The sequence below is a fragment of the Ischnura elegans genome, chromosome 5, assembly GCF_921293095.1.
Source record: "Ischnura elegans chromosome 5, ioIscEleg1.1, whole genome shotgun sequence".
NCBI classification, from domain to species: Eukaryota; Metazoa; Arthropoda; class Insecta; order Odonata; family Coenagrionidae; genus Ischnura; species Ischnura elegans.
The window spans coordinates 46063766-46076872 of NC_060250.1; the positions used below are offsets into that span (position 1 = coordinate 46063766).

Below are 13107 nucleotides of genomic sequence, written 5' to 3' on the forward strand. Positions count from 1 at the left end.
CGATATTTCGATAATAAGGATACGAAATAATACGTGTTTTAGTTATCAACCGGTAAGAATTTTGAAGTGGAAACGTTCTCCATCGGAATAAAATCCAGGGTTTAAAATGCTTGGTTTTTCTAAAAATTCGTTTTAATTACGTTACGAGTCATCTATTTTTATTTAGACGTAATTGGATAACCGTTCCAATGCAGTCAACATTGTGCCATGAGGGAAATTAATCCTTTCCGCCTGTTTCATTATTCATAGTGTGTGTCATTATTTTAAGTGTGTAACGTCCTCGTAGCTTAATGGTGGACGTGTGCAGGTGTAATGAACATGTTAATGTACTTACATTAGGAAATGTGAATTATTACGAAAATGGAGGTACTTATCGCTTGAGCGCGGAGCAACGGATGCTAATTTCATATCCTCTTGTATTTATTCACGATGTTATCAAAATCATGCCATGCTGGTTTTCTATAAGATGCCCTAATAATACACTACAGATATTGTACTCTGAATTAAGACCAGTTTTCTCCTTCGTGGCTTCTCCACCTGCTTCTGCTCCTCGTCTGCTCCTTTTTATAAATGAATATAACTCGAGATAAATTCTAATTTTTACCGTATATTTAGAGGATATTTTTGCCCTGAAATAGTTATACACAACCTTCGTATTGGTAACGTATAAGGGGATTCAATTGGTTTCAACCATGAGGATAAAATAAAATGGTTAACTTCCACACACCTATTTATTAACAAACTACCGACCCGGTTTCGACACGTAGTGTCATTATCAAGGTACCCATTTTGGCTTCCCAAGGTCTATATATACCGTCCAGCAAAAGGTGGGGTGGAAAGGCTAGCAAGGGAGGGGGGGGGGACAGTTTGACTAAAAGGAGCGCAATAAGGAAGGTCTTTGGAGGAGGGGTTGGGAATAGGGATTACGTATATTAGTGAATCGGTGAGGAAGGAAGAGAAGTCATGACAACCAGGAGAGGAGCGGGTGTTGGCGAAGGTCAGAAATTAAAAACATCTAAGAGCGGGCAGGAATTTTCAGGGATAAAAGAGGCGATTGGGTAAAATACACTTCATCGTACAAAGATTATGCGGGCTATTAACAATTTCATATTTATCGTAAAAGTCCAGCTTTTGCCCTTTGTCTATCTAATGTAAAATATCAAAATCAAAGTTACTAAAATGTTTACAATGATTCAAATGTTTAGCAAAACATGATTTTTCGTCATTATTGATAAAACTATTCCTGTGTTCAATCACACGATCTTTAAATCTTCTCCCAGTTTGTCCTACATAACAAATATCACAATTATTACACTTCAACAAGTATACACAACTTTTGTTTTCTTGGTTATACATGTCCTCAGAGTTACACAATCGTTTCTCCAATGTTGCCGGGGTATAAAAGGCGACTCTAGCTTTGTCTTTGGGAATTATTTTCTTTAGATTGTATGACAATTTACCTACAAATGGCAGTTTTACCCAACGGGAAGGTGCGTTGCTCTGAAATGACAGAGAGGTTAGTGACTGTGTGGCTTTCTTGGATCTTGAGCGCTCCAGTAGCTTGTCAATACATGAAGAGTTGAAGCCATTAAGCCATTGGTTTCAACCATGCCGTGTAAATAAGACTTATTTTAAATATGTAACGTGCGGCTTTACTTTGTAAAAATAATATACAGGAAAAGATAAAATTGGTTTTATGCTCCCTACTGACACTATACCCGACTACGGGTTTCAAAACTTATATCGAAGGTCGTAATAACAAACATTTGAAAACCATAGTCGGTAATAAAGTGTCTCTAAAAACGTACAAGTTGATTGTCTTTTCCCAACGTAAATGTTGTTGTTGTTCTGTTTTTGTTCACCTGCGTAATGACTGTTGATCACCTGGATGCCTGGATATCAGTGATGTGGTAAAACGTTTCCTTTGAAAATATTTGGCAACTTACATGGTTTCCCTAGCCCTGATAACGTCTCCTTTCTGAGATGGGCTCTTAACCTTTGCATTGATCGAAGGTTACTTCCCCATGATTCTGATGGAAGAGACCTGTTTTATTTTACAAAATATAGAAACGTCAGTTTACAAACGGAAAGTATGCAATGACACAGAACGTACTCGAGGTTTTCAATATTGTGGATGCAGCCTTATACCATTGGGCATACAATGCGAGAGAAAACTGTGGTAATATCCTCTCATATTTTGGGTTTTTTTAGTGAAGTCATTCACGCCATTTTCCTTCATAAATCGTCACGAAACACTATGAAAATACGTTTAGAGGAGCAACACCCTATCGATCTCAAACTATGCATATTGGGGTACTTAAACCGGAAATGAAAGAAATTCATTATTTTCTCTGATAAAAGTTGAAATATAACAACAATTACTAATTTGCGAAGTCATATGAAATAAAATAAGGTGAAAACCGTGGATTAACGTTGGTTGTTTGGTAATTAATGGGAACTTGATTGTTTCTATTGAGTATCATTTGCAAAACTAGGCTGAAAAATATATCTGAGCTTAAATTTAAATTCTTAAAATTTGTAGTTTGCCGTAGGATAAGTTTAGTGTGCTTCGCAATTGATCGAAAATGCTTAAGAGTGGGGGAAAATGGGTAATTTAGTGTGTGAATTGCAGAAAGGCTCAAGCAGTAATTAGTGGAGCGGTAAGTCTGGGCATTATATCGTATTAGGCAAGCAAGGCATGTCGTTGCTCATTGAAGAGTGCGGTCGGCGTTGTGAGAGGCCTGTTCTTAATTGGATTTTTCTACTCAAATTTCTTCGCTTCATTCTATGGAATTTCTCCCTTCAATTCAAAAAACTTGCCAAGGTTTTCGTATTACATTCAAGAGCCCAGGAGAAATATTGAGGCGGAAAACCGCTTGTCTATAATCTGGTAAAAGTCTTTATTTGGACTGAATGCGAAATAAATTTTCATTTGTCTGCCAAGAAAAAAGCAGCCTTACGATTTTTTGAACTCATATTCATAAGAAGCTCTTCCATTTTGCGTACTTATGGTAAAAATAGCGTTAAAAAGCGGATATCTCGAAGGCAATTCATTCGGGGAGGAATTCCTTCCTCCAGCGTCCTAAAAACATGTTACTCATGAAATCGGGAATTCTTTTCCTCTTCCACTTGGGTATATGTGTCATTTCGTGAGAAAATTAAAGATGTGAACACAAAATGATGAAGATATATAAACTTACTTGTGTAAGATGACTTTCATTTGATTTTTAACGCCTTTGCATCCGTGGTACGTGTGACTCTACCCGTTGAATGGAACTCCTTCATTCTCCCATGAATATGATAATGGTTTTAATGGAGTGATTGTCGTCTTAGGCGTCAGCTTTTGAAAATTGGGTTATCAAAGTTTGGGTAGCCATTCTTTCGTTGCTAACTGCACTTGATGAAAATTCTATTTATCGGATGAAATCAACGGTGTGAGGCGAGATTTTGTGGAGGATTATTATGTAAAGTGAAATATACAAAAGATATAGTGTATGTCCTCTTAAATGTTAACTAGTACAACTAATTTCGATAAATTGATGGGTCATCTTTGAGTACTCTTCATGGTTCAGAATTTTGGAAGTTTTTATACCTGGTGTGAGCATAAAAGAGCTTAAGATCAACTTGAAATTTTGTTTGCTTTAGATGACAATACAATATTCAATAATTAGACATTTTAAATTTTGTTCGATAGTGCTCTAATTAATTAATTCAACTTCCATACGGAAAAATAGTTTTACGATTTCTCAATAGACGGCGTTAGTTATAAATATTTTGGCAGAAATATCTTTTACAGATCTGGTTTAATCGATTACATGAATTCAAAAGTAAAAAATAAAAATAAAATAAATAAAGATAAAAAAACACATTATTTACAAAAGCAGTATAAAATGCGCTAAAAAATATGAAATAAACTCACATATTTCATCACTCGAAGAAAAAAGCGTGGCTACTAATTAGATCTAGTTATTGATTTTGTGTACCTACCGATCATTATTCACCTGTGAGACTCATTTTTTCGACCAAAATTTTTCTTATAATTTCTCCATTCGACCAAAATTTCTCTGATAATCCTAATCAGCATCTATTATTCTTCGAGTTATGAAAGTCTTTATTTATTATTAATTTAATTTTTTTTAAATTCAATTTTGGTTCATTTTATAATGCTTTTAGAAAAAGTGTTTAATTTGTTTTTAAATTTGATTCATATATTCCTCTTTTCGATTATTTCCCACTTTTCGAGGACATCCGCAGCCTTCGTCCTACTCGTGCGAAATGAAGGATCTTCGGATTGAAACAACACTTCTATTTATCTTCCCGCAGATGTTTGGCTAAATGGGATTTTCAATCGTTGTTGCGGAACCCTCTTTCGTGTTCTCGCGCTCTTGTCCTGAAATCCCACCCCGTCTGCTCCACATACAATGTCACAACTGTCGCACGCAATTTTATGTACACCTGATGTCAAATGTGAGTCAACCCTATCGGTCGGTATGTTTTTTAGGAACCTTATTAAAACTAACGATTAGTTTCTTCCTTTTCGTCGTATCATTTAAGCGCTTCATATTATATTTTCGCTGAAACTTTTTCTTGTCCTTCCCATTGCCCGTTTTTTCAAACATGATATATTAGTTCTGGAAAATGTATTTCTGGCAATAAAATTTTTCAGTGATCCTGTTTCGCACTTGGCATGATCGTGTTATTTATGGCGGTTTTGTGGTCCATTGAAGTAAAGAAAATTAGGAGTATCTATGCGTCAATTTCCTCTGGAACAATTTCTAATGAATTCCCAAAAAAATAATCTCAGTGCCTCAATTCTCAAGCAAACTCATTGCCATAATCATTAGGTACATCATACTATTTCTGAACTTTATTTCTTGTCTTATTATCTTCTGAATTTTTTACTCCTCAGGGAAAAAAGTTCTTACTCCTTTTTGAACCCTTTGATCATTAAGAAATTCCCCATGATTGCATTGCCAGAATGATCAGAACAAACTACTTCTGAAATTAATTTACTGCCTTAATGTCTTCTGAGTTTTTAGAAATACAAAGAATGCAAAAATAAGTGTCGAACCTATTACGATAAATCTTCTCTGTATTTTTGCTATTTTTGACGTTTAATTGGATTTATATGGCAACAAATAAATACATCTCTACAATACGTTTGGAACGAATGTCATTCGAATTTATTGTCCTATAAATCCAATTTAGTGTCTTACTCCTTCCGATTGCGACTAGGAGCTGCGTGAAGGATGAAGACAATGGAAGAAGATAGACAAAAGAGTCGCAGGTGGTGGCACATGTTGGATATTGCACACGACTTGTGTAAGTGGCATGCAATTTTAAAAAATTTGTGCAACTTCCTTGATCGATTCGCATATATAAGGAAGTGTTCCCAAAACTATTGCACTTGCCGAAGAAGATCCTTTTCGAGAGGAGCAAAGAAAACCAAGAGAAACCCAGCGTTGTCAACATGAGAGCAGTCGTTATCACTTTCTGCTTATTTGGGGTAAGTTTTTTGAAGTAACTCCACGTATTCATTAGTTGATTTTATTCATACATTAGAATATCTAGATAATATATGCTAAAAAGGATAGGGATTTCACTATCACATTTTGGACGATGGGAAATTATGACGATGCGAGTACTTTTTTATCGATCGTGATTATGACTTATATTTTTCTATTATTTATTGCTCCTTCCATTCGTGAAGCCAAAGTAATACTAATTTATAAGATTATTACTAAATCATTTCTATTACATTAGTAATAGTTTTCAAACGTCATTCATCTCATTAAGAATTGTTTTCTTCCCCGATTATTCCTGTTTCATTCAGTAATTCCAATTGTTACGTAATTCATATCGGAATTTATAGTATTATTTTTGTTAGTTAATTCGCCATATTATAGTTTGCTCGAATAATATAGTAAAAGAAAATAATCCCTCAATTAGTTTCCCCATCTGTTTGTGTGAATTCAGCTGGTTACTTGGTCTCTGTACTTTTATGTAAATAGGCTCTTAAGTAACTATTAGATGATAATTCACATACTCCTATGCATTCAAGTTCTCCGTCCCGGTGCGTATTATATGTAGACTTTCTTAGGCTTTCCATAGTTAATTCTGTATCTGAAAGACAGCCACTAAGGATTATTGAGATGAAAGGCTAGCTTTTGGCTCAGGTTCAAGGAATGATCTTTTTCTTTTGCCATCCTTGGCATCCGTAACAGTTCCGTGCTTCTCTTACTGGAGGTATGCCCTCCTTAGCTCCTCCACTCTCCATGTTATTCCCTCTCCCATAGTCATTCCTCATTCCACCCTATCGTCGTGCTTTCTCAACAAGAGGACGCATCACCCTCATTAGATCTGATTAAAGATCTGATTTCCCGAAGAATTTCTTCCGTTAAACTTAAGATATTGCGGTGAAATTTTCATGATTAATTGAGTGAACCCCTCGCTAGCATGAAAATTTTAAAACTATTACCTCAGAGGTAATATTTTCTGAGGTAAAAGTGTCATATTTCAGATTCAGGTAAATGCTTCCGTATGCCTACCATATTTATTTAACCCTGTACCACCGTAAAAGGCACCTTTGGCTTTTTACATCGGGACTATTAACTTAACAACTAAACTTTCAAGAAGTTACATAGGCGGGACTCGAATCCGCGACGTCTTGTGCGGCAGGTCGTGACTTCACCCCGTCACAACCGAGGCCGGCACCGTTACGTTAAAAATAACGGAGGGATCCCGTAATTTACAGGAGGATCGGGTCGGCGTTGTAGCTTATTTATTAGCTTCACACCACTTGTGCTCGGGTTTAAATTCCGGCGGAAGAAGAGATTTTTCATTTGTTGTGTGATCCCTGTTTTGAGTGCTATTTGGAGGACACCTTATGCACAACACTTCGTCCGTTGGATGGGACGTCAAGTAAACTTCTTTAAAATATAGGAAAAACTAATATTATCGATGAGAGGCTACCACGTCAGCACTTGCTCGCATCGGAGATTTGGAAAGTTTGCCTCAGAGTGATACTGTGGTAAAACTTTCATACAACAGATTTAGGTAAATTCTAACGAATGACCACTATGCATATTTACCCTAAAAATATCTGAGAGATCACGTAAGTTATAGGAGGATCGGGTTGATGTGAGGCTAGTTTGTTAGCGTCATACCTCGTCATACCCCTTGTGCTAATCAACCTCGAGTGAATTTATAATAATCATTTTCTGAATCGAAAGTTCTCTAGTTTTTTAGACTCTTATCTCGTCCACTTGTTTTGAGTTGATTTCTAAAACATTAACAAATAAAAATTATTGCTATCCAGTCCTCCATCTGAACTTAAAATGAGATAACCTCATTGTTTGTAATGTCTTTGCAAAAATCGTCTACAAAGGATACACAAGTTTTCAATGGTGTGAAAGTCAATGTAGAACATTTCTATTGACTACCGTGGAAAAAAATTCTTTTCGTCCAATGTCAGGGAAAGACCAAAATGTGTAGGGTTAGGTAATGAATGGATGAGAAATTTTATCGTATGAGGCAGACGTATGAACTACTAATTCCTTAAAAATACTGAATTAATTCATAATGTAATCTTCATCATCATCATCATCATCATCATTAGTCAACAATCCTAAGATTGGTTTGACCCAGCTCTCCATTTCTCTCTCCTATCCGCTAACCTCTTCATAGCTACATATTTATTCTCTTTTACATCCTTTATAACCTGTCCTATATAACTCATTCGGGGTCGTCCTTTATAACCTGTCCTATATAACTCATTCGGGGTCGTCCCTTGCTCTTTTTCCCTTCCACTTGTCCTTCAACGATTGTCTTCATCAGACCATCGTGCCTCAAAATGTGGCCAACTAAGTTGTCCCTTCTTCTGCTTAATGTTTTTAGGAGGCTTCTCTTTTCTCCCACTCTCCTTAGCACTTCCTGGTTACTCACACGGTCAATCCATTTTATCTTCATCATTCTTCGGTAGCACCACATTTCGAATGCTTCTCTACTGCTGTCAACGTCCAAGCCTCGCTTCCATAGAGAAACATACTCCATATGTAGCATCTGATGAATTGTTTCCTTACTTCTATGCTGGTATTTTCAGCTGTAAGAAGATTCTTTTTTTTGTTGAAAGCCCTCTTCGTCTGCGCTATTCTACTGTGTATTTCTTTCTTGCTCCGTCCATCGCTGGTAATTCGGCTTCCCAGGTAAGAGAACTCGTTCACCTCTTCAAGCTTATGCTTTCCTAGGTTGATATTTGTTTTAGCCTCCTCTCTTTTGCTGCAAACTAATATCTTAGTCTTCTTTTTGTTGATTTTCAGCTGATATCTGGCCATTGTCCTTTCCATGTTTGTCAACGTCTTCTTCAAATACTTCTCTGTCTCGGCTGTGACTGCTATGTCGTCAGCAAATCGCAGCATACTAATTTTATCTCCGTGGATATTGACACCCGAAGCTTTCTGCTTGATTTCGTTGATGGCTTTCTCTATGTAAGCATTAAAAATTAAGGGGGAAAGCGCACAACCTTGTCTCACCCCTTTTCTTATTCTTACTTCTGCACCGTTTGGTCCACATTTGATCACAGCTACTTGGTTTTTATACAAACTATGAATAATTCTACGATCATTGTAGAGTACGCCGATTTCTTGCAAAATTCTAAGCATTGAATTCCATTCCACGTTATCAAAGGCCTTCTCTAAATCGACAAATGCTATGAAGGTTGGTTTGTTTTTCTCCATTCTCTTCTCTATGATCATCCTAAGAGCCAAAATTGCTTCCCTTGTGCCCCTGCTTTTCCTAAATCCGAATTGGTCCTCATCCAGGAATTCTTTTGCTCTTCGTTCAATTCCCCTGTAAATGATTCTTGTCAGAATCTTCGACGCATGTGTCGTCAGGCTTATGGTCCTAAATTCTTTGCACTTCTCAGCTCTCTTCTTTTTGGGTATGGGAATGATGATGTTCTTCTCGAAGTCACTAGTTAAGTCTCCTGTTGAGTATATATCGCAGATAGTTTTATACAGTTGAGTTAAGACCTTTTCTCCTGCATTTTTTTATTAACTCTGCTGGCCCCAGGAAAACTCTATTCCTGGGGCCTTATTCTTTCGCAGGTCTCTTACTGCAGCGTCAAATTCCGATCTTCAGATGCTTGCTCCAATGTCATCCTTTTCAACTTCACTTTCCTCTTCGAGAACTTTTGATTTAAGTTTGCTCCCGTTGTATAATTCCTCCAGGTATTCCTCCAGGTACTCGGCTTTGTCTTCGTTTTCAATTAGAATGTTTCCATTCCTGTCCCTTATGCTATTACATTTTGTGTTTCGTTCCTTGAAATGGTTCCGCACTATTCTATAGGCCGCTTCCACTTTCCCTTTTACGAGGTTATTTTGTACGTCCTCACATATGTTCCTCATCCACGCTTCTCTGGCTTTCCTCGCTTGGCGGCAAATCTCGTTCCTTATTCTCTTGTAGCAAGCCTGTCCTTCCTCAGTATTCGTATTCTTATACTTTCTCCGTTCTTCAATGAGGTCTAGGATTTCATCCGTGATCCATGGCTTTTTCTTAACACATTTTCTTCTCCCTAGACATTCTCTAGAGGCCTCCTGAAATCCACTTTTTATGGTAGTCCAGTTATTCTCAACTGAGTTTTAAGACTGATCTAGTCCTATCTTGCGCTCCACAACTTCTTGAAAGGCTTGTTGATTTTTTGGCTCCTTAAGTTTCTCTAATTGCCAGGTGTTCTTTGCTGATTTCTTCAATTTCTTGAATTTCAGATGGCATTTCATCATCACTAGATTATGATCACTGTCGATATCTGCCCCCGGGTAGCTTTTACAGTCCTTTATCTGGTTTCTAAACCTCTGCTTCACTAAAATATAGTCTAGTTGAAATCTTCTTTTGTCTCCTGGCATTTTCCATGTGTATCTTCTTCGCATGTGATTCTTAAACAGAGTGTTGGCAACCACTAATTTGTGTTCTGTGCAGAACTCTAACAGCCTTTCTCCTCTTTCATTTCTATTTCCTAATCCATATTTTCCGGTTATTCTTCAATCCTGGCCTTCGCCGACGACAGCGTTCCAATCAACGAAAACAATAAGGTTTTCTTCACCCCATACCTTTTTGATTACTTCCTTTATATCATCGTAGACGTCTTCAACTTCTTCATCCTCCTAGTCTGTCGTGGGCATGTAGACCTGTACCACTACGGTATCTACCGGCTTAGTCTCTATCTTCACCATAACTATCCTTTCATTGTACTGTAGGAAGCTTTTCACACGCATTCCGGCGCTCTTTCTGAGCATTATCCCAACCCCAGCATTACCGTTCAGGGATCCTGTGTGTATAATCCTATGGCTTCCACTCCAAAAGTCTCCCTCATCAAGCCATTTCATTTCGCTGATTCCTAGCACGTCGATATTCAGTCTTTCCATTTCTACTTTAAGGCTTTCTAGCTTACCACAAGTCCTGAGTGATCTCACGTTCCATGTACCTATCCTCATAAGTTTATCACAATTGACCGATGAACCCTCTCGGGTAGTCCCCGCCCGGAGATCCGAATGGGGGACTAGTTTACCTCCGGAATTTTTTACCTGAGAGAATTCCATCATGTCAGACAATTTAAAGTTGGAGTAGCTGCGCCTCCTCGGGATAATAATGTGGCGGTTTCCCCTTGCCTTCCACATCGCAGTACTACAGCCGTTAAAGTAAATGTTACCACGCCTGAAGTGCAATGAGTGTCGCTGTACTGACCATCGTGATCTCCACCTTCACTCATATGAAGAAGAGCTGCTGCCCTCTCCTCCGGGTGATGTGAGGCATAATTGTTGGCGGCCTCTCATCGCCAAGTCACGGTATCTTCACAGGTTTAGTGTATCATTTAGATGGCCTATCTCACCCAGGGATAGACCCATACCACCTCGGATAACCGCCGCTTTTTGTCCACGACTGCTTATTCGACAAGTAAACTTGCTTATATCGCAGCTAACCTCTATATCTAGAGGTTATCCCACCATCCGCAACCCGGTGGACGCACTTGGTGGCTTAAAGCTCAGCCGCGGGAATGTAATCTTATATTATAGAATATAATAATTATAAAGATATAATTTTGTTTTAAGTCGTTTTCCTGGGTTTGTACTCATGAATTCAATTATACATAATAAATTTTTTTTAGAAAAACTTTTTAATTTATATAAATTTAATAGCGCACGTTGTCACTAGATGATGACGTGCCACGTGGAAACCTAGGTCGTACAGTTTTAAATTTATATGAAATTACAAAGTTTTTTATGGTAATTATATATTTTGTTGTAATGATCAATCTTTTCATTTTGCCTTTTGTTGATTCACGTAAGCAGAGGTATTCATTTAATCTAAATTTATCGAATTTCCAGGCGCTCAGCTGCTATGCAGTGCCGACAGCAATGTCGAGGGCTGGCGAGGCGACGGACAAAGACGTGTCCGCCTCTGCATCCATGCAGGCGCATTTGCCGTCCCTGACTTCATCTCTGTCTTCCGCCGCAAATGCCCTTCCGATCAAGCCGCCAACAACCGTCGATCTTAATAAGAGACCACTAAAGTTGCCCACGCAAATACAAACTTTTCCAGTTCTCCCATCGGCCGTCGAAGGCATTCCGTCGGCGGTTGCCTCCTATGTCGCGGACCCTACCAAGCTGATCCCCGGAATAAAGGAACTCCTGCCGTTCAACCCAGTTGCCAGCGGTATTAGTTTCGTCCGGCCCATCGTCAAGTTACCCTTCGTGGTGGTCGACAACGCCTACGATATCCCGCTCCAGGCATGGGACTCCGCCAAGAACATCGTGGACGCGACCGTCCACATCCCAAAGGAAGAGATTTCTGCTGCACAACAGGCCGTGGATAGTATTCTTGACGGTCTGTCCGGTTGATTTTTAATGGCTAACGAAGATGAAAGCTCCACCCTGCAATGGCTCCTCTGTAGTTATGGCCGGGGTGTTAAAAAATAATAAGACATTGTACTTAATAAATATTTGACAACACAAATCCTGTGACTTGTAAACTTTCCATGATAGTGTTTTCGATGCTCCACACGACTATTTCCTATTTTAGAAGTCTTTCCTATTCCCTTAAAGAATTTCGTATTCCCTAGAAGGTTTTACTATACTTTTTTATAGAAGTGTCAGTGAATGCGGCTCGTAACCAATTTTTCCCTATATCCTATTCCCGAGAATATTTTTCATATCCTTTCATTTAGAAGTGTTCATGAATGCTGCTGAACCGACTTTTCCCCATAACAACCAAATGAATATGTTTATTACAACCATATATGGCAACCATATGGCTGCTTCAGCGTGGAAGTATTGGTCAAGTACTGTCTTTCGTGGCATTAAAATGTGCGCCTTAAAATTTGCGGCTCTCAGTCTAAGGTACCTCTAAAAAACCTGTAGTTTTAATGTTGTTATTACCGTAGAGTGGATTTGTAATACACTCCATCGCTAAGAACATGTTAATGAGAACATGACTTTCGTAACTAGAGCCGCGAAGTCGTGATATGAGCTCTGGTACATGTGGTTCAAGTTTGAAGAAATTTTAAAGATCAAGAAACTTTGGTTCAGTTTGCATACCAAACGATTAATGTTTGTGTTCGTTATGTCCCCTATTGAAAACTTCCCATAGCGGGCATGTGTAAGTTTTTCTAGTTAAGATTTATATAATGACAAAAACACCTTCCGTTTTACCTTATAATGAAAACACCCATACGCTTAATTTTTAACAGGAACCACACTACATACGCCCTAAGATGCTAATAGCCTCTGTTACGTGGATATAGTCGGGAGTAGCTAATTCCTATTATGTAATTTCGAGTGACTGTCATATTGAATGGAAGGACTCCCATTGATATGAAGAAATATTTTAGCCATTGCGAATGGGCATCATGCCAAAGGTACATTTGTCCGATTGCTTGCTTTTTATACTTCTGGGAGACCCGAAAATTACTCTCTCTCGAAGTAGATGATAGCGGATACACCTTATTTCTTTTACGGCCGTAGGGTAAAAATGATATGTCTTTATTAACATAAATAATTCAAGATCTTCATGGAACTAAAATAATGGGAATCTGTGGTTCACCGCCAAGTCGTT

The 13107-nt window shown here is 38.2% G+C and overlaps 1 protein-coding gene across 1 annotated transcript; it reads left to right on the forward strand.

Annotated features, from left to right (window-relative positions):
* Positions 1-5395: 5395 nt before the first annotated feature.
* LOC124158813 lies at positions 5396-12009 on the forward strand. Its single transcript, XM_046534151.1, has 2 exons — positions 5396-5506; positions 11382-12009. Exons 1-2 carry the CDS (start codon positions 5471-5473, stop codon positions 11892-11894), a joined length of 549 nt encoding a protein of 182 aa, XP_046390107.1. The 5' UTR covers positions 5396-5470; the 3' UTR covers positions 11895-12009.
* Positions 12010-13107: the final 1098 nt, after the last annotated feature.